The 22968-nt window shown below is 35.5% G+C and overlaps 1 protein-coding gene across 2 annotated transcripts in view; it reads left to right on the top strand.

The window, feature by feature from the left end:
- bsg (basigin) overlaps nucleotides 1–22317 on the top strand; it is a 32297-nt gene extending 9980 nt beyond the window's left edge. Inside the window, exons 1-8 of one of the 2 annotated variants that reach the window (XM_051934675.1) lie at nucleotides 1096–1500; nucleotides 2209–2363; nucleotides 4170–4249; nucleotides 4444–4568; nucleotides 5001–5280; nucleotides 10990–11014; nucleotides 12550–12623; nucleotides 21145–22317. In XM_051934675.1, the coding sequence (XP_051790635.1) occupies nucleotides 1111–1500; nucleotides 2209–2363; nucleotides 4170–4249; nucleotides 4444–4568; nucleotides 5001–5280; nucleotides 10990–11014; nucleotides 12550–12610 (1116 nt within the window). In that variant the 5' untranslated portion in view covers nucleotides 1096–1110 and the 3' untranslated portion in view covers nucleotides 12611–12623; nucleotides 21145–22317. Of the gene's footprint in view, nucleotides 1–1095; nucleotides 1501–2200; nucleotides 2364–4169; nucleotides 4250–4443; nucleotides 4569–5000; nucleotides 5281–10989; nucleotides 11015–12549; nucleotides 12624–21144 lie in introns of those variants that run through there. The other variant, XM_028816227.2, reaches the window with a different exon arrangement.
- Nucleotides 22318–22968: the final 651 nt, after the last annotated feature.

The raw sequence follows: 22968 nt of genomic DNA, 5'->3' as shown, positions 1-22968 counted from the left end.
TTCAAAAGATTAAAAAAAACATAGGCGCGAAACACATGCAGAGCAAGATACAGAATATGAAAGCAGAAAAAAACGAAAGTGTCAAAACAAAAAGTAAACATCGCATTAGCACAAACAAAGAGAAATTATTACTCGGAGAAATAACAAAAAGGCGAATAGAGATCGAATATATGGACATAGGTGATATGTCTGAAGTATGTACATATTGTAAGGCTTTGAAGTTTAAGTCAGAGAATTTCAAAAACGGACTCTAAAGATTGCAAATATTGTTTTTAAAGAAGTTCTGAAATAAAAGTGAAACTAATGAAATAGCAACAATTCAAAGAAAAAAAATCTTAAGTGTGTATCTGGAAAACCAAACAAGGGGGTTGGCGAGCAAAGCGAGCAGGGGCCAAAGCCCCCTAATACTTTAAAATTGGATCTTTTCACCTTTTAGTATACGTTTTAAAGGAAGTTTTTGATTTACATATTGGTATATTTTCTAAATTTTGTGCATCAGTTTTTATGAGAGTAGCATGAACCATGTTTTTTTTTTTCTTGAGGAATAAAAAGATTAAAAAATTACTGTATATGAATTTTTTTTTTTTTTTTTTTTTTTTTTTTCCGCTTATATCTAGGTAATAGCTGTAAATATGAAGCCATTGTGTTCGTCATTCTACTTCAAGGATAGTCTTGGAAGGCAGCAGTGACTACTTTCTGTTGAGGTCATCCTTGTAAATGAACCTTTTTTGTCTTGATCATTGCTTAATTAGTGGCTCTCGGACATTGCGTAGTCTCCTTATAGCCTGATGGTCTGACTTTATCTGCATGAAGTCACTTCAGCCTTCTAGGACCAAATTTTTATACCCTTTTAAACAGTTATATTTGCTTTTCTTATAAATTAGACAAGCCCCCTCTGTCCTGTCTCTGGTGCATCCTTCATTGGTGTTTTGTTCTTAACCAAAAACACAGCTTTTTGTGAAATAATTTTCTTGTCATTTTTATGTACTTACTCTTGTCTAATCTTTGTTTTTATAATTTCTTTCTCTTCTGCTTTGTTTCCTTTTAACATGAACCCTATTTATCAATTGCACTTTTTTTTTTCTTTTTGCATCTATACAACTTCTTTGCATGTTCTCTGCTCTAGTGGGGTTCATCAAATCCCCACTGTCTCAGGTGAAGCTTGTAGAGGACAGCGCTGAATTACACTGTGAGGTGGTTGGAAAACCAATTCCAGAGGTACAGTGGTGGTTTATGGAGGGTGATGAGCCAGAGGAGACGTTCACACAACTGTTTGATGGTGCAAGGCAAGAGCGGGTCAAAATCAATGCAACTTATATCTCCCATGGTACCAGTATCATTTACTTCTCTAACCTGACACTTGGTGATTCAGGTGTATATGAGTGCCGAGCGTCCAATGACCCTGATCGCAATGATTTGAAGAAAAGCCCCAAAATCAAGTGGATCCGCTCACAGGCGCACATTATTATCTTTGAACGTGAGTGCTGGGGAGCTTTAGTTGTGAGTCCTAGGCCCAAGCACCCTATTGTTCTGCCCTGTGCACTACTTTAGTAGCCTTAACTTTTGTTGTCTGAATTCAAACCTCCCCCTAAACCTCCTCCATGTGGACCGTCTTTTTTGAAAGTAGAATAGTATAGTGTGTTTGGCTCATTAGGTGTGTGCCTCAATCTGAAAAGCATCTTTCTTGCTGCGTGTTTATAATTGAGTATTTTATCCATTCCTTCAAGCAGTGTGTGGCTGTGTCCCTTACCTGGCCTTGCTAAAGTCTTTTTTTCATCAGTGTATGTGTATTCAGTGACCACTTCAGATATTGTTTTAAATTATGCCTTAAAGATTTGGCCATAGTCTTAACTTTTTTTATATATATTTTTTGTACTTAACCACTTGTTCTAAGCTTTTGAAGTGGTCTCTTTGTGCCATAATGGAAGTGCTACATTTATAGATGTTTCTCCCTTATCACCACACCTGGATAGGTAGCTACATGTATATTCCAGTAACTTCCCGTTTGTCGTCTTCCCCAATTCTTGTCTTTTGTCTTAAACTAAATTTTGACATGTATTGAAATTGCCCTATGGTATTTTTCCTGTTTTTGGACAGTTTTTTTTTAGCCTTTAAGTTTGGAAATTGTTTTCTGAATATTTTTTTTCTAGGTATCATATTCTCTAGCTGTGTAAAATATTACTTTTTCATTTAATCTTAGCTGCAGAGATCACGACCAACATTGTACAGATGGGAAACTCCACAATATTGACATGTAACCTGACTGACCCAGCCATAGGTTTGAGCGGAAACTACTGGATGAAAAATGACAAGTCACTGGAAAGCAATGTAAAAACAAACAGCAGTACCTTCTTAACTTACATGTATGTATACAAAAACAAAGCTATGTAATTTGTAACTTAATGTATCTGCATTCTCCAAACTAAGTCCTTACATTCTGATGGTCTTAATTTGATTTGGTTTGGTTTAAGTTGGAGTTGTTATTTAGCTTATTTTGATGACTGCAAATGCTTTCTGGCAGTGCTGTCTTGCAACTTTCCAATTTTGAGTGAGCTCTACAGAAGGTGGCAAAAAAACGAAGTAAATATAAGATACTCGTTTGAAGTGCACTATAGACGATAAGCTGTTGCCCTGATTCAGAAATCTCATTAGAATGTTGTGCCCTGTATTTTGCAGTTAAGCTTATGTTTAATAGCTTTCTGGATATTATTGAAGTATATTTTCAGCATTAGTCCCATTCAGGTAGCCAAATAATTACTTTTATTGGTATGCAAGTACTGGTTGCTCTGCATGCCATGACATATCCATATATTCACAAAGGCAAAACAGGGTTTCTGTGAATATCATTTGGTAAAAAAAAAAACTGTGTACATATCATCTGTGTAATGCTAAGACAAATTTCTTCAAATGTTCAAAATAACCATAAAGTTTGTAATTGTCTTAAACACATCTCCAAACTTTGAGCATTTTAATGCTCGTTTGTTTGTAATTTCCTTTTATGTGTTAATTCCATGGTTGTACCTATTTCCCATGTCACTGAAATCATAGGGCCCTACTAATTAAAAATGGATTTGCATTTACAAATGTAGGAGGCCTCATGGTACTTGATGGAAATAGTTTTGCTTCCATAACCCTTGGTCAGGATTGACAGTAAATCAACATAACATTATTTTATCACTGTTTCTTCCTAAATTCAGTACTGAACAGTTATCAATGAGATCAAATATGTTAATCTGATCATTTTTCAGTTTTTATTGTGTGATAAGCATGATGTCAAATTTACTGTGCTGAATTACATAGAAATAGTTATACTGGTAGAATTTATAGTATGGTTACAATACTTGATATTTGTGAAAAAATTAAAATTTGTAGAAATTTTCCTGTATTGGTAAAAGTGAATTTTTTTCTTTAAGACCGCAGCAGTAATTTTGATACTGAGCCTTGATTATAAAGTTTGCTATCCTCCTCTTACTATTTTAGACCAGATGTTTTTGCAAAAGGATACTTTTTTCAGGACTTTTTTTAGGATTATGCATATCTTTTCATGCTCTTGTCTTTCTTACACCTGCTAGCTTAAACAGCTTTTTGTGTCAAACTTCTAATGGCCTCATTTTTCTATGCTCCTATCAATGTTGCACAGCAATATCAAAAGTATTCTGAAATTCAACACTACGCACTTGTTTTTAGTTTCAGCATATTCCAGGAAATATGTAAAGTCAATGTTCTTTCCTGCTTTTTAATCATACCTTTATTTAATAAATTCACTTGAAATGAAATGTCAATAAAGAACTTTTCATTGGATTACTTCACACCCTATTTATTTTACCAGTACTGTTGGGTTTGAAATGGTTTTGCATTTTATTAATTTACCTCTTTGGGGTTGCTGTTTAAGAAAACCCAAATACCTTCAATTTATTCTAAAACAATACAATGTTTGCCTATCAGTTTTCATGGTTCCCAAAATCAGCACATTATTTTTAACTTAAAGCTCATTCATTAAGCGGTCTTATGGAAATTGGACATTCAGAGTTTTATGTGGTATAGTCAAGTTTGCTTACCCTGGTTCTGTTATGTTCTATTAATATTAATTATTGATGAAGAGGCCAAACTGGTCATTGTATATTGGTTGTTACGATTATTTTAACTGAATATCTGACTTTATTTTAAAGAATAAAAAGCACAGACTGGGGAAATTATACTTGTGTGTTTGGCACTACCCCATCATCATCTGCTGTCCTCGAAGTTAAAGGTGAGTTAATACTGTCAATGTACTGTAGTTTTTGATTTGCTCTTGTCAAGTCACAATACATTTTTCCGATTCTTTGTAAACCTGAATACATTTCCATTGTTCTGGTTACTTATACCTTTTTAATTGCTCCTGTTGCACTTTATTGGTTAAAATATTACATAACCTCTTGTTTATCCTCTTTCTCACCCACCCAGTGGCTCCTCAAGTTAAGCCATATAAGCCTTCAGAACATGCAGATGAAAATGAGAAAGTTAATTTAAAATGTGAATTGCATAGTTACCCTCCAGCACTCAAGTGGACTTGGTCAGTGAATGGAAAGGTAAACATGGCCTCAACCATTAAAAAGTTTATATCCTGTGGTTTAAAAAAAAAAAAAAAAAAAATTCTTTTGGAGAAAAATACTTTTCAATTGGCAACTCAGTATTTCATTATTAACTACTGTTTGACACTGGTTTTTGCTTATAATTTGAACATTATTAGTACAGTATGTAGTGAGGTGGTCCACCACCCCAGTGGACTTTCTTTCACATAGTACTAACGAGTGGTACTGACTTTGACACGCACGCATTAGTTTAAAAGTTAAGTAGCAGAGTCCTGAAGTAGAGGTGTAGTAATAGAGAAATCCCATAACTAAAGTAGTCATGTGTTTCTGTTGTGAAAAGTTTCTATCACAAGTGTCTATCTCTTACATCAAAAATTCTTTAGGTACTGGTGAGTGTTTTCTGCCTCATTATATTTTTTTCCCCAATAGGTAATTTCTGGTAATGAATCGGATGAGAAGTATGTCTTCCTTGACTCTGGCAATAAGTCTATACTTACTATTGCAAATCTTGACATGGAGAAGGATGCACAAGAATACACATGTGAGGCAGAAAATGAAAGTGGGAAAGGTAGTACCAAGATACAACTGCGTGTGCGTAGCCGTCTGGCTGCACTTTGGCCTTTCCTGGGAATTGTTGCAGAGGTCATCATTCTGGTCACCATTATCTTCATCTATGAAAAGAGGAGAAAGCCTGATGAACTGGCTGACGGTATGTTAAATTTAGTAAATGTTTAAGAATGCAGTAGGGTGTATAGTGTGTTTCCCTTTTTTTTTAAAATGTCAATTTAGGATACTGCTTTTGAAATTGATTAGAATAGTTTGTCATTTAGGTTAAGTGAATTTTTAAACACGAAGAATTTGTGACGACAATGCATTTGTCTTTGAAGCAAATCTGCATTTTGGACTGCATGTGGTATTGCTTGGTAGTCTAAAAGTGTTTAGCTTCTGGTTAGTGCTTATTTTTCTTACGCTTGAGTGGGAAGACAACTTTTGGAGAGTTCAAGCTATTGTTCCCTGGTCCTGTGGTGGGTGCAGTAGAAGTCGCCTTCTATAACACAGCATTTGGTAGGCTGTGTTGGGATTGTGTGTGTGTTTGTTTTTTTTTTGTTTTGTTTTTTTTGTCCCACCCCCCCCACCCCTTCCCATTTTATTTATTTAGGTGGAAAATAACATTGAGAGCAATATTAATAAACAAATGAAGAGCAGCATTGACTTATTTAACCTGTTAAGTATAAAACTAAAGTCATATTTACTGTTCATTTTGAAGACCCTCTTCAAACTTGCCCCATTCATATTATGCCTTTTTCAAAATAGGTAAATGAGTATTTGTAGACTTTTTAATTAAAAGCTGTTTCTGGGTAGCCCAAAAAAAACCGTTCACACGCTAGTGGTTGTTCTGAATTTAGTGTGTAGTGGGGAAAAAAAGTGATTGTTGGGAGTAAGGAAACAACAAAGGTCTTTATCGAGTTCACCTCCTAAAGTTCCTCTTAAAATGTTATGCATTGATACCTTTGAAACCATGGAAGGTTGTGCTGGTGATGGTTTCATTTTGAGAAACTGCAGCTGAAAATCTTTCAGATTTCAGTCTGGAAAATGCTAACAGTAGTGTTTATGCTACTTTCCCACTACTCTCCTCCCCTCCTCACTAGTGCAAACCTTTACAGTTATGTAAAAAAAGTAAATGCATCTAATGGAAATTGACTTTTTCAACATATGTGAACTGGCATATAATACTTTTTCATGCAAACAGTATGTAGAGAGAGAGGTGATATACTTGAACAAATGATACATAATACGAAGTCAATTATATATTTTTTTTCATAATCTAAATTAAAAAAAAAAAAAAAAAAAAAGTATGTACACCCCTACATTTATTACTACTTAAAATTTATAAAAGTAGAATCTGATATTTCATATTAGATGCCAGTGAGTAGAACTTCTTGGAGAGTATGCAGATGTAACCTGATATTTGTGGTTTACATAAGACTAAGGTCTAGTGTTCTATTTGCTGTTGACATGTGTGGCGTCATTATGCCAAAATCAAAAGGCTCTCAGAAAGAAGGCAGTGAACGCTTAGGAGTCTGGTAAGGGCTTGCACTAATTTGACCTGCATGTGAAATATGCCAGGAAAAAGCAAGACAACAGATTGCCATTGAACACTGAGGCAAAGACCAGACCTTCTGGAACAGTTTGTTCTGGATAGATGAAACAATAGTAAAGTGGTTTGGCCTCAATAACAGTAAGCATCTCTGGAATAAACCAAAAACAGCATTTCAGGGGAAGAATCTTATGCAAACTGTTATGTATGGTGGTAGAACTGTTATGGTTTGTGGTGGTTTTGCTACCTCAGCTTGGGATGCTTGCAGTTGTCAACTATCAATTCTGCATCATACCAAAGTGTGCTTGCGGAGAATATCGGGCCATCTGTCCTGAAGTTGACCTTTAGACTCCATAATAAGGAATGGTTCAAAAAGAAGAAACTGGGGGTTATGGGCTAACCTAATCAAAGCCCTTATTTGAATCTTAATGAAATGCTGTGGGAGGATTTGAAGTAGGCAGTACATGCATGAAAACCAATAAGCATACTGTAACCAAAGGATTTTTTTCATGGAAGATTGGTCAAATGTTGTTCAAATATCCCTACAAAAGACTGTAGTACCAGCGTTTAAGGCCAAGGTTGTGCTTACTTTTCCCCCCAATAGGCTTTCTTTTCTGCTTTGTGTATTGTATTTGCTCCCTTTTTTTTTTTTTTTTTTTTTTTTTGACACCCATTTTAAGCCCAGCCTTAACTGGAAAGGGATTTCCCTCGGAATTGCCTTTCCCAAGAGTTTATATATGTTTTTGGGAGTTTTCTTAGGGAGTCAAGAGTTGGGTGTTGTCAAAAAAAACATGGCCTTTTAAAGCCCATTGCGTCACTCTGTGATTTTGGGCTATACAAGAAATAAGTTGTTTTTCCTGTTCAAATATATTGGAAAAAGTAAATTTCCATGAAATGTGCTTATATTTCCACGTGACTTTAGGTGTGTTGACATTACACCCAGGAAAGTGTTTAATACATTGAACATTTAGTATTATATATTAGGAAATATATTGTCCACCAGGCCTATTGTTAAGCCGTTCACCCTAATTTAGTCTCTGTCCACACTACTACATTTTCATTTAAAAATGCAGACAGTGGGCTCTGTTTTAGTCTTTCACCACACTACTGTGCCGTTTTTAATCGTAGATGCCACCTTCCAACGTATTATATTTCATAAAATGCAGCCTCGTCATTGCAGTGTGGCTGGGTGAAAATGCAGACTGTAATCACACTATTGTTTTGTGGTTATCAGGTGGTCTTTCCCTAATTGAATCCTGCTTATTACAATACCTCTATTTCAATATCTCCGATTGGTCAAATGCTGCATAAATGTTCAAAAGGCATATGTACTGTTGGTAATTTTTCATAAATCCCATGGATTGGCAGCCTAACAAGCACTAGTATAGGTGAATGGCCATTTTAGTGTGGTCAGAAATAATTTCGTAAATTTATATAAAAGTGCTAATATGATAGTTTTTGCTTATAAGTGCCATTTTAGATGAAAACATAGTAGTGCTGACATAGCCTTAGTTGTTCATTTTATCCTGAAGTTCATCCTAAGTTTCCTTAGGCATGTTGATACTTAAGAAGAAGGGTATATAAACATACTGCAGTGACTTTGCATGTGTTAGGACATCTTTATTCCTTACTAGTAAGAAGTCCCAGATTTTTCAAGGTTTACTATATTCTCCTCCCCCAAAGACGACAGTTTTTTTGCTGTCGCACGTTTTCACATGAACTCTCTAACTTGAGCCTTGTTGTCCGTAGCCGGTCTTCCTTAGGAAATGCTGCATCCAGAGGATGCTGGCGCTTCACCTTTCATTTTGCAATTTTAAAACTAAATAAAGATAAGTTTCTCAGAAGCATTAACTTGTTAAATTCCTATAGTGTATATCATTGCCAAATTTTATTGCAATGTGTGTATAAGAATGCACTAACAGGACTTGAAAATCTGGTTGAATTATTTCTTAATTTGAAAGCAGAAACTGATAAAATGACCATTTGTAGTTGGAGAATTTTTTTTTCCTTAAAATCAAATGGATGGCATGGTTCAAACGTTCTGATGGTTTAGATGCCTCACATACATTGTACGCATTTGCCTCTTTACACCTAGGCCAGCTTTGGAGCCATAGGGTTAGGGCAAAGTGAGGTCTAAGTGTGAATGGGGTCTTTCTATAAAAAAAACAAATTGATAGTCTTGACTCTTCGCAGTGAAGCTTCCCCCTTCCTTACCCATACTGACTTTAACTAACATTTGTGCTGCTATGTCTGTGAGCATATTACATTTATACAGTCTTGAAATGTATGTTCAGGAGATGCTCATGGGGGTTGTATTAAGTGTCTTTTAAAATAATTTAAATAGTGGTGCATTTCAGATAGGTGAATGAGTAAGCATTAAGTTTTATATACCTTGACAATTTCAATACTTTTTTTTGCAAATCTGGGATCTAAAATGACAGCTGTTATACTTTATTTTGATAAGTATTTTTATGTGAATGATTTTTTCAGATTTTATTTTTTACTACAGCTTTGTGTATATACAAGATAAATATAGGCGTGTGTGTTTTTTTTTTTCTCAATTAAAAATCTTTGAAACCTTCAGAGTTTTTGATTCTCAACAACTTTATCTATCTTGTCAACCTTGTATGTGATATTTAATAGATTATGTAAGTGCTATTGATAATTGGTTTTAAGATCATACAATCCAGTTCTGCTGATCTTTGAAAAATGCACCTTAATGAAATCCATATATTTAAAGATTAATATTGATTTAGGTTACAGTTTAACTGCTTTTTAAAAGACTTGTGCCTGATCTTTGCACTTTTCATGGTTTGACCTTTGAAAGGTTGTTTGGTGAATTTAAACTTTTTTAAAAAAAATCATTTACTACTCCGCTATCTAATGTGCCCAGATCAGTTGTGTTCAGGCAAGCTCATAAATATCCTTATTTTTTCAATACCTAGTATTTTTCCCCAAACCCATTTATTTTATTAGTTTTATTTTTGAAATGTTTATTTAAATTGTAACCTCTTAGGATTTTTTTTCTCATTATTTTCCTGCTGCTTTAATATTTTGGTAAGTGAACAGACCTGCATGTCAGACTGAAGTGGTTATTGCCTTAATCTGTAGATTAAAACTTTTCAGATTGTTTGTGCATATATGCAAAAGGGGTTTGCAAGGGAAAAAGCATTTTTATATGCATATGTAATATAAACACCTGTTCTTTCACTGGTCTGCTTCAATCTATTTGGGGTCTTGTATGGATAATTTGGATGGTATTTGTTGTTTTAAATTGATCATGTGTAAATGAGTATGAGCAAAGCTGAAGTCTGTTTTACCAGTGAAAGGGCATTGAAGTCTGACATGAAGTCCATAGATGCAGACTTTATTTGTACTACAAAGATGTGAGGGTTATGCAACATCACCTGCTTTTTATTATGCTGTTTTGGAATGAGCAGGTTAATTTTGCATGTTAAGCCTCATAACCAATGCTGTGTATGCATGTCTGCTTTCTAAGCAGTACAATCCAAGTATTTTAATGACTGCTTAAGTCCTGTTGATGTCTTGGTTATGAAAACTCAGTGCTTGACTTGTATCTTGGCTTTTACATGTTAAATGTTTTGTCCCTCTGTTTATGTACAAAAGTGAAAACAAACAGTTTAGCCTCAGCTTTTCTTGGCTGTGAATCAGATTTTACTCTTTTTAACTCATTTCTGCATACATTTTAAGGTATATCTTCTCTACATAATCCTGCCGATTTAAAAGAATGTTTTTTTTGTTTTTTATCTCTGATTATGAAATACAATTTAACAGTGAAAACTGTTCTAGTTTGAGAATTTTGGCCAGGTTTTTGAATTTGTGATATGAAACATTTCTTCACATATAAACCACATGAGTTAAAAAAAAAAAAAAAAAAAACTTTCACCAAATCAATACAGAATTCTTAAACTATACAGTAATAGTTATAGAATGTTGTATTTACTTCACCTGCAGTTCTTTTAGAAATAGATATCAAAGCACAAGTTATGTTCTACGAATAACAGTTGCAGTTTTTACAGAATGAGACTGCCCAAGATACGCAAGGCCCTTTTTGTCAATGATTTAATCCTGTGCATGTAATGAGTGACACTTACTTACAATGATAAATTGTATTCTGGGTTTGTACTGCAGATTTTAAGTATGCCGATTCTATTTGCAGTCTTTAGATAGATTATTTAGGTTTGCTAACTCTCGCTGTAATTTTTTTGGGCATTTCATTGTATGATAAAATGTTTTGTCAGTCTTTCCCTTTAAAACTTTAAATTCTCTTATTTCCTTTTATCTACTTTTACTTTTCAGATGATGACTCAGGATCTGCCCCACTGTAAGTTTGCTCAGCTTTTTGTGTTTTTCTTGCTTGAACTACTGGCATTCAAATGTAATTTTATTCAAATAGATCATAATTTTTTTAAAAAGGTAGGATATTTTTACTTAATTGAACAAGGTCAAAATATAGCTTACATGAACTGTCTGAAGTGGCAGACATCCCACACAGCTTTTTAAAGGGACAATGAAAATATAGTCCAATGATTGATAGTTATGAATATGGAATCATTTATTCTTTGCAATTTATTGAAATGGTGTTCTTTAAAACTGCATTTTTTTGCAGCCCAAAAGTGGTGCCAGCTAGAAAGCATCACACAGATGGGAACAATCAACACACATTTAGCGCTTTTACATGTGCTTCAATGACCCGATTTTATTCACTGAAACCCGATTTTCTAAAATGCAGCGCAAACCCTCATTCGGATTCGAGAAAGCTGGTTATTGGCCTTTTTGAAACCAAGTTAATAGAGGTAGATTTCTCCACGAATAATCCAGTTATATGGCCGTGTAAACCCATAACCGGATTACTGTTAAGGCTTTTGTAGTTTGCGCATGTCTGATGTACTGTCAGCCTACGCATGTATTTTCTTCAGGAACACTTAGCTTCTGTTAGCAGTGTCCACAAAATACATTTCCAGAGGCAACAGTTTGGGCAAACACATTTCCTTCTCCTGGATGAAAAAAATTTTGTCTTAATATTTTGTAAATTGTTAAATTTATGTTGATGAGCTGAACATAGAGAGCTAAACTCTGCAACACAATCTCAAGAGCAGTAGGATAACTTTTTTAAAAGTAACATGCGCTAAGTAGTCGGATTACTACTGATTTTACTAAAGTAAAAATACCTGCATTGTTGTTCCAGTAGCACTGGGTATAAAGCAAGAAGTACACTTGCTGGGTCCTTTTCAGGGCTCAATCACACAGCCATGTTAAAAAAAGTTTGCAGCATGCAAACCACTCGCAGAACCCTATAGAGTGTCAATATATTTCTAAAGCACAAGAAAATTTAATAAAGGTGTCATGTTTATTTTCAGATTCACAGTAGCTGATGATATTTAACACTTTGTGTAGTGTAATGACTTTGGAGAGTTTTGCCAATGGAGAACTCCAGAAGATTACTTGCGCATGTAACTGCAGAAATTATTTAAGAAACCAGGTTTCTGCTTTAACCGGGTTATTCATCTTAACCCAGTTTTGTGTGCATGTAAACACATGAATTGTTGGGCCATGAAGTGGCCATTGTTTGGTTCTACTCTGTTATCCCATTTGTCATCTGTTTGTTTTTGAATAATCCAAACCACAAAGTAATCCCGCTTGCCATTACACTTTAGCAGCATTGATACAATTTGAGTTATTGCGGATTTTTTTTTCCAGCTTTACTGATTAAAGGACCTAATACCCTGAAGTCTCATTTTTTGACTGTACAGTACTTCAATTCTATATTCATTCTCCAGCAGTGTAATTTATAAAGTGTTATTTACTTTATGTGGTTGTTGCTAATTTTTTTTTTTTTTCTCTCCCTAAACATTACAGGAAGAGTAATGCTGCAGTTAACCACAAGGACAAAAATATCAGGCAGAGGAATTCGAACTAAAAGCGGTGTCAAGGTCAGCATGCATACCATAGGCTACTCTTGGCCTTTGTGTAGTTTCCATTCCTATTCTATGCCAACAGAGTGAAATTGGCAAAAGAAGTGAACAAGTGCAGAGACTTTGAGGAGAAATGTTTGAGCAAAAAATTAGTGTGTGCGTGTGTGCCTGTGAAGGAGTGACAAGAAGTAGAAAAGGACTTTTATCTGCCTGCCTTTTGATATTTTGGCTAGATTATTAAAGAGTAATTGGTGTACAATGCAAGTCTTGCAGCATAGCTCTATATTACTTTGCTATCACTGAATGATCGCCCCCAAAAAAAGCAGTTTTGAAGTGGTCTTTTGCCGTTTCAGATAAACAGCCAATGACTGGGCAATTCACTAAAATCTCATGATCCCGTAAAGCAAGGGACTGATAACTATACAGTATGTACAACTTGTATACCATGTAATATTTCTGTCTAATCTGTTATTTAGAAACCATGACACTGGCGTAAGACTTTTCTTCAAACGCTGTTATCTTGGTCATGAAATTTATTCTGTTTTTGTGTGTGTGTGTGTGTGTGTGTGTGTGTGTGTGTGTGTAATGGTAGTACAGAATATTCAGTGCTTAGTTTTGGTTTACTGTTTTTTTTTTTTTTTTTTTTTTTTTTTTTTTTTTTTTTTTTGAGCAAGTATTTTTTGTTAGAATTGTTTGTTGTTCATGAACATGAAGACAGTGGTACCACCTAGGAAATAAACCGGAGCCTTAGTGACAGCTTCTTCATTTACTAAACTTTAAATGCTTCTACACCTTATGATATTGTGTTTTTGAAGAGTAGAGATTGTAATGTGCCAGTCTGACTCTGTAGCACTAGTGATGCCACAGCTGAAGCCCAGTGTCTAGTCCGGGCATCTGAGGTCACGTCAGGAGGCTGTCCACTATTAAGATATTTGTAGCCTATTATACTTATTTGAATCTTGCCCCCTTTGCAATGACACTTTTTGTTTACATCTTTTATCTTGTAAGTACAACTCTCCTTTGCGTTGGTCAGATATATTTGATTTTGAGCTAACGGTTGGTGTACTCCACATTATTCAAGTGATGTATTTGATTAAAGCTTACCCATGACTCCTAATCTTGTTTGATGTATCTATTTTGTAAGCTTCAGTAGGTCTAAAGGGCAACTGGAAACAAATCAAAAACATGCTGCAGACCATTACAAAGCAAATCTTTTAAATGCCTCAAGCAGGTACAGTATAAAGTAATAAAAAAGCAACTTAGGAAGACTTCAGAAAGCTCTTTTAACTTGGTGTAGGTCACCTAAAAATAGACCATAACAGATGGCATATTTGCAGCATCATACAGTGCATCCGGAAAGTATTCACAGTGCATCATTTTTTCCACATTTTGCTATGTTACAACCTTATTCCAAAATGGATTAAATTCATTTTTTTCCTCCGAATTCTACACACAACACCCCATAATGACAACGTGAAAAAAGTTTACTTGAGGTTTTTGCAAATTAATTAAAAATAAATAAATTGAGAAAGCACATGTACATAAGTATTCACAGCCTTTGCCATGAAGCTCAAAATTGAGCTCAGGTGCATCCTGTTTCCCCTGATCATCCTTGAGATGTTTCTACAGCTTAATTGGAGTCCACCTGTGGTAAATTTCAGTTGATTGGACATGATTTGGAAAGGCACACACCTGTCTATATAAGGTCCCACAGTTGACAGTTCATGTCAGAGCACAAACCAAGCATGAAGTCAAAGGAATTGTCTGTAGACCTCCGAGACAGGATTGTCTCGAGGCACAAATCTGGGGAAGGTTACAGAAAAATTTCTGCTGCTTTGAAGGTCCCAATGAGCACAGTGGCCTCCATCATCCGTAAGTGGAAGAAGTTCGAAACCACCAGGACTCTTCCTAGAGCTGGCCGGCCATCTAAACTGAGCGATTGGGGGGAAAAAGGGCCTTAGTCAGGGAGGTGACCAAGAACCTGATGGTCACTCTGTCAGAGCTCCAGAGATCCTCTGTGGAGAGAGGAGAACCTTCCAGAAGGACAACCATCTCTGCAGCAATCCACAAATCAGGCCTGTATGGTAGTGGCCAGACAGAAGCCACTCCTTAGTAAAAGGCACATAGCAGCCTGCCTGGAGTTTGCCAAAAGGCACCTGAAAGACTCTCGGACCCTGAGAGAAAATTCTCTGGTCTGATGAGACAAAGATTGAACTCTTAGGTGTGAATGCCAGGCGTCACGTTTGGAGGAAACCAGGCACCGCTCATCACCAGGCCAATACCAACCCTACAGTGAAACATGGTGGTGGCAGCATCATGCTGTGGGGAAGTTTTTCAGCAGCAGGAACTGGGAGACTAGTCAGGATAAAGGGAAAGATGACTGCAGCAATGTACAGAGACATCCTGGATGAAAACCTGCTCTAGAGCGCTCTTGACCTCAGACTGGGGCGACAGTTCATCTTTCAGCAGGACAACGACCCTAAGCACAGTCCAACATACCAAAGGATTGGCTTCAGGACAACTCTGTGAATGTCCTTGAGTGGCCCAGCCAGAGCCCAGACTTGAATCCAATTGAACATCTCTGGAGAGATCTTAAAATGGCTGTGCACCGACGCTTCCTATCCAACCTGATGGAGCTTGAGAGGTGCTGCAAAGAGGCATGGATGAAACTGGCCAAGGATAGTTGTGCCAAGCTTGTGGCATCATATTCAAAAAGACTTGAGGCTGTAATTGCTGCCAAAGGTGCATCGACAAAGTATTGAGCAAAGGCTGTGAATACTTATGTATATGTGATTTATATGTGTGTAGAATTCTGAGGAAAAAAAAATGAATTTAATCCATTTTGGAATAAGGCTGTAACATAACAAAATGTGGAAAAAGGGATGCGCTGTATCTTTGTGTTGTCATGCTACACATGCAGTATTAGAAAATGTGTGCCCCCAATGTGTTTTTGTATTTCAATCCATAAAGCTGCATGATGGTTTTCTTATTTAAAAATATGTGGTTGTACTCTGTTTGTTTGCAAAACTCACTGCATTGATTCCCTCCACAGTTAGAACATTACTTTGAACATTTAATAGTAATTACTACAGCATGTGCAATTGCTGTCCTTGAGTGTGTTACTTATTTTCTTCATGTTCGGTGACATTTTAGCTGTTTTGCATAAATCAATAATACGGTTAGGACCAAACTCGGCATTTGCTAGGTAAGCATCTTACTTTTTCCTCGGCGTTTTATCATATGAATGACAGGACCTAATAGTTACTCCACTTGTCAATATATCAAATTATGTTTTCATAGTTAATTTTAGAGCTCAGCAATAAGGGCAATGCTCCTTACAAAGTGCACATGTGTGTAGGTTCATGCAACTCTGCTGGTAGTACACAAAGAAACAAGTCTAAAATTTACCACACCCACTGCTGAATGTTCACAAACTATAGATGTTACCTTAGCCTTCTTCCTGGTAATAAGTTTTATTAAAACTTGATGTCTGAAAGTCTAAAGGTGAATCTTTTGAAAGTTGACCGTAATTAACAATAAAGTGAATCGGTTATTTTTTGCTTATGCCCATTCCCCATGAATATTTTTCATATACTGCAGTTTGTGGGTTACCCCTTTTGAAGTAAGGCTTCTAAAGTTATCTCCGAATACTCCATTTTTAAAAAATAGGTATATATTTGAGTATATTTGAATATGGGTTGAATGTTCTGAGTGCTATGGTTGTAACATGTAAGCCTTTTAATATTTTTACCTAGCTCACATGTCAATCGCCAACCCAGTCCTTAGAGGGAATATTGAATTTTGGGTTTCTCCATAGTGGTTTATTTTTTTATTTTATTTTTTTTCCCCCTCAATGTTACAGATTCATTCTGTTGCCCTTCTGGTTTCAACTTTATTTGTGAAACATAATGGGTAATTTCTCACCTTGGGGGTTGATTTCAGTTTTTCAGCAGATATGTCATCTCTGGAGATTTATTTATTTCTTCAAAATAACACATTTGTGTGGAGAGGAGTTTTAATAAAATCTTCATCTTCCAGTAATTAGCTCTGTTGGAAATTGTTAATTAAATGCTTAATACTGTAAGCTCAATGATAAGTGGAGAATGGTCTGAAATTACAATGGCATTGTAATTGTAAGATTTATCAGAGGAAATTATCAATAAAGTTGTTCGCTTCTGAATAGCTATGGTGAAATGGAAAATACACACTGTAACTGTCTGTAAAATAACTCTCTAAGAGCTCAAACTTGTAATCCTGGATGAAATTTAAAATCATTGACAAGTTTTAAATAGTTGGATTGTTGTTGAATGACCCCAAAATAATACATTTTTAAACTTGTCCCATAGTGATTTTTGACTAGCCATGAAAGGGGCCGGAATGTATTTAGTTTTGCTTGGTTAATTTGGGGTTAGTGTTGTGACTAAAACCTCTCAATTACAATATCCGATAATAAAATAAATGTTGATTTAAACCTCATCAATTTGTGCAAAGCATAGTATTTATAAAATACACATTGTACATTGTATACCTCGCTTTCCACTTGGATTATCCACAAGTGTAATTCGGACTAGACTTTAATTGTGAGAGGTTCCATCTGACACGTCTCTCTAGGAGACCTTATTCGAATACCTTTTCACTTATGACCGTTTTGAATTTGAAATACTCAGAATAGTGCTCTTGGAGGGTTGAGGATTAACATCTGATGATACATTCTGGTTTGTTTATCTGTTATGGTGTCTTGTGCCATTATTACTAGCATGTTTGCTTATTTTACTTAACTGAAAGAGTTCAAAATGCACTGCTACAAGAATGTTTTCTTTCACTTAGTCATTTATGCATCATGAGGGTTTCTAGAACTTTTGTAGAATTTGGCAGATTTGTATTGGTGAGCATTCTGAACCTCTGCCATCTTCCCACCTTGTGTTCTAAAGTGAAGCATTCAGTATATTAAAGTACAGTTTACAGATTAAAATTTTCAAAAGCCCTTTCACTTGCACATGGAGTCAGTCTTTCACGTTTGTGTGTTATATTTATGACAACAAACGGACTTTAGAAATATACCTTATCACAGATTTTTTAAACTATTTTCCTGAGGTAAGTATACTCTGTTAGCTTGTTTATTTCAGAATGACTATTTGTTAGTGTAGTTTTCATGTACATAAGGAAGTAAAATGGCATGAGGCAAAGAGCTTATCATGACACTGCCTTTTCTTTGAAAATCGATCAAATTCATGCATCCAGGATATAAAAAGGGGCAGAGGGGTTGAATTAAGGAATTGTGGTAACTTGAGGTTATCTTACCGGTTGTCTGAAACCTCCTTTATCTCTCTTGATTTCTTTCTCTCGTTTGCCCCTCTCAACTACAGTTTGTTGGAGCTCCAGATAGTTTTATCCTGGTTCATATTATAGATACATAGCATGATCTCATGCAGACTGAAGTAGGCCATACAAGTGGAATACTGTATAAAATGTGACTAATGTAGGTAGGGATCTTATACCAGCATATAGGGAACATTAACTGAATATTTATAAATAATCACCAAAGTTGTAGCAGTAAAACCTTGAGACGCTAACATACGGTTTGTTTTAACATTATGCCCAAATGCACAACAGAGGAGAGATATTGATAGTAACAGAAGGCTTGAAAGTACTAATTATTAAAATCCCAGTACACAGAAGTTGAAAGAGAGGCAGTAAAAAAAAAAACATGCCTGAGGTGTTTTTTTTTATTTTTGTTACTAGCTGATTACCCAGTGGCTTCACTCACTGAGTGCACGGGGAAAAAAAATAAAATGTAGTATTTATAAAATAAGTTTAATTGCCAATTTTATTTTTCAACAAATAAAGAGCACTTACAGTAACATAGAAATCAATATAAACATTATTAACATCATTATCATATGAGAATATGAAGTAATATATAAGAAGCACATTGCATATAAATATAAATTATCAAACCGTAAAATCTTCTGTAATACGCTACCGTGGCTGTTCGTTTGTCTGTCCAGGATTTTAAATCGGCAGTAGCTCGCAAACTGTTTCACCTATTGACTTGAAATTTGGTACACATATACTACATGACGTCTACTGTCCGCTTTCGGGGTGATGATTTTATTACTCTTTTTATCTTTATTTTATTTTATTGTAGAATCAACTCTCGGCTGTGTGCAGATGCGTACGGGCGCTGTTCTCATTCCCTACCACCTTCGCTGATCATTCTTGAGGCAGATTGAAGACTTAAGTGCCAGATTAAGTGAAAGGTTAAAGTAAACATACTAAGTAATTGCAACACAAAAACTAACTTAATCAGTTTTATTGCAAAACGATGCCAACGAAAGAGAAGCAGCGGGCCACTAGGGTGGAGTAAAGAAGAGCTGCTCAGGAAGCAGCAAGCACATCAACCTCTGAGCAAACGAATGGTAAACGTACAGAGAAAGAGGATGAATACTATGAATGCTCAAGTCAAGTGTAACGTGCAGTGCGCCGTTACTGGTATTTTGATAAAGAATTTGAACAACATATAAGAAGCGTATAAATTATTAAACACTAAAACATTAACATTTAAGAAGTAAAGATGCATTGAGTACTACTGCAGTGCTTTCGGGTATACTACATTTTTTGTTTGCCCATTACATGCATGAATGTATAAATTTTTTTGGTGTACCTACCCAAGAACACGCGACATATAACTGACCGTGGGAGAAGCATGGATTTTAAACACGCATTGAGTTCATCTGCTGGTGTCCCTCGTGAAATGTTTGACTAAAATCTCCAAGTAAAACGACAGTACCTCCCATTATTTTGGTAGGATCTCTGAGATCTTGCATTGTTTGGTTCAAGGCTTCATAAGCTCTTTTATGTGCCATGGTGCACTCATCCCAAACTATTATCTTTGAATGTTGCAAGACTTTTGCCTTTCCAGAGCCCTTGCATATGTTGCAAATTGGATTTTCGTTGTGAGCGAGGTTTAATGGTAATTGCAATGCCGAATGTGCTGTACGGCCTCCATCTAATAATGTACAAGCGATTTCCCCATGACGCTACAGCCAGAGCTATGTCACTATTCGCTCTCTCGGCAAGAATCAGGTTTATTAAGAGTGTTTTTCCTGTTCCTCTGTGGTCATACGTAATTTCCATTTCAAACGCGAAAAGAATTTATATATATATATATATAATTTTTTTTTTTTTTTTTAATCCACTAGTCAAGTTCTTGCTATGCAACATTTTTGAAGGAGCGAATGACATGAACATGACATCCAAACCATGAGACTAGCAATGAATATGTCAGCATAAACAACATGGTGATGGCCGAGCAAAATAGTAGTGCTCACATAAAAAAAACAATATTAAGATAGCACCATAAAGATGTGATTATCAAAATGATGTAACGTGTTGTGAGATGCAAAATCATTTAATCTATAGAAAATACAAAAATGGTAAATGGCATCAACGGGAAGGCCAAGTATGTCCTCATTTTCATAATCTGTCATATCACTGGTATAAAATAACAGGACAGCTTAATTTGGCTATTGTTAAAGTTCACCAATGCCTTTTCTTCGTAAGATGTCTGAAACTTGGCCTTCCCCCTCTGTTCTCACTAACATTTGAGTGAACGCAGGAGTCCATTCTTACTGGTTGGCTAATATCCTGTTATAAGGTACATGCTCAACTCATAAATTTTTATAAAACACCGAAGATCAAAAGTGGTACAAATTATTAGTGGCACTAAGTGGCCACTTTTAAGGACACCTGTTAAAACAGATGCTATCTTAGAAAGGTGAACAGGATTATCAAAGACATCAGCTCTTCTGTTCAGTTACTGTTTTCCCTCCTCTCTTCTGATAAATGGCAAAGGACCAATTAAACTTAAACCAGGAGTTTCAGAAAACATTTCCATCCAGTTCTTCTGCTCACTTAATTATTCACAATAACATACATTTTATGCAAGGGTGCCCAGGCATTTGCATGCCACTGACTGTACACATGATAAACTTGAGCTTAAAGAAAATTTGTGTCTTAACTGCTAGAAATAATTAAAGCAATTGTGGAATCCATAAGCTGTGGGAATCTATACCCATAGGAATGAAACATGGTGCTGTGGATGGAGGACTGATAATGTGAAGAGTCCTGCTGGACCTCTTTTAAAGTGGCTTCTGGCCTTTGGAACCAACTTTTAAATAGCAAATATAAGCACTGTATTTTTGTCATTTTATTTTAAAGTGTTATTTCAGTGCTAAATTTCCTGTGGCAAATGAGTATACACTATAACTCGGGGGGGAAATTTACTTTTTTATATATATAAACTTATCCTTTTAAATTGTTGCATTTCAGATTCAGTGTTTCATTATATTAGTCTTGTCCACTTTTAGATTTCAGGTATGACGTTTGTATGGAGGGTAACTGCTATTTGCAAATTGGTTTTTAGGGTCTAGTGTGTTGGTGATGTTACATTTACTAAAATGATATTCTAGAAAGGACCATTTAATGTATATGAAATAATGCTGTGAATCTAAAGTAATTTTTTTTTTGTCTTTTACAGGTGACCAGAATTTTGAGGAAACTATGAGGAACAATTGTTTAGTGGAAGAATTAAGTGTCTTCAGGTGTCCGTTTTTCATACTGGTCTCCCTCTCTTCCTCTGTCCTTTTGCCTTATCATTAAGAAAAGGTCACATACTTTCTGCCTGTATTTGATGAATAGATGCATAAAAATTTTAAATGGGTTTTTAAACTTTGAGTGTGCAGATGAACCTCTTTAGGAAGGGTATTTATAACCTAGCATTACAGTTAAGATATCTCTGAAACACACCACACCATAATTTTGCTTGTTGGTTTTGGGGTGTAGCCATTGTAATGATATAAAAAGCAGAGTTCCCTTTATGGCACCATGGGACCCTGACCTGTTTTAATTAATGAACGTTTTTAGCAAACTGGGAGTGTTAGAGGCTATTGCCCATTCTAGGCTTTATTTGTATTTTTTTTGGTTATCCTGAAAGAAATGTCTCATGCACACCTATTCCTGTAAATGCAGATGAGCTTGTTTTTCAGATGTATATTGGTTGTGTATGTGTGCGTGCATACTTGGCATTTTCAGTATTACATCACTTAAAATATTTGGAATATGTTGTGACTGTTTTGCTCTACTTTGCCATTTACTTTTTGTTTAATAGACGTAGAGTGCAAAGGCACACTTTTTTAAAAGTAATATTGGATCCTCTTTTTTTTTTTTTTTTTTTTTTCTCCACATTTGACAGCATGCAAGTTGCCTGTTAATGGCCTAAAGTTAACAATGTGTCAGTTTAGCTCCTCCATTTAAACATTGAGTGGACCAGTTTCTTTTCCTGAACATGTCAGTTTGATATTTGTGTGTGTGTTTTTTTAATACACCCCCCACCCCCACACATCTAACTGACTCACCCCAGCCGTGAGGATGCTAAAATAAAATTGTATGCCGTTGGTTTTTTTTTTGTTGGTAGAGTGAAATTGCCTGATTTTTAAAGTGTTTTTTTTTTTTTTTTTTTTTTTTTTTTTTTTTAAATAGATGCTATTAAAGCCATATTTTTGATTGAATTTAAAACAGAGGTATAAAAATGTATTAAATATGTAATGCTCATGTTGGAGTGTTTTAAGCTATACATATGTTGCCAGTCTAATTGAAGTCAGCGTTGTCATTTGTTATTGACTTTGCACACAATAAATGATTTTTTCCTTGTTGTGTTTGGATTTTAATTTCTTGTCTCAGTTATAATCGGTGTTTTACAGTGTCGTATGGAAACGCATCTCCCTGCACCATAATAGAGACCTCTTCTGTAATATCTGCTTTTGGTAAAGGTGTACCAAAAGTTGAAGACTTGGCTTTGATTGCATGCTTATGTTGAAGCAATGAGTTGGGAGACCAAGTAGTACGCCGTGTCTTTGAGATGGCTTTCTTATTCTCTAGCTTTCTTTTCATCTTCTTCAGTAGGTGCTACTAATCCGTTTTGATAACAGTAGTAACACTTTCTCATTTCCCTTCAATGGTGTTTCACCTGTTGGAGATTTTAGTTAGGACGCCACCTGTTTTAGCACTGCAATCTTGCAGCATAATCCATATATTTAAGTGTTTAACTGTATTTGTATAAAGAATTTGAATCTTTTTTTTTTTTTAAACCAAGCATACAATCCAACTCTTTTTTTTATAAACCCAGTAATGTGGATGTTAGATTTGCTAAGACTCTTATCCTGAAAAACTTGGAGTGTGGCACTGCTAAAGAACCTTGAAGCTTACCTCTACTTGGGTAGGGAGAACGTCTTGTGCCTCAAGGCTTTAATTTGGCCATGACAGCCCTATGTAGGCAAGTGATGAAGTTTACTGTTAGAGAATA

This window comes from Erpetoichthys calabaricus, chromosome 12, assembly GCF_900747795.2.
Source record: "Erpetoichthys calabaricus chromosome 12, fErpCal1.3, whole genome shotgun sequence".
NCBI classification, from domain to species: Eukaryota; Metazoa; Chordata; class Cladistia; order Polypteriformes; family Polypteridae; genus Erpetoichthys; species Erpetoichthys calabaricus.
This window is presented reverse-complemented; position numbering and strand designations above follow the sequence as displayed.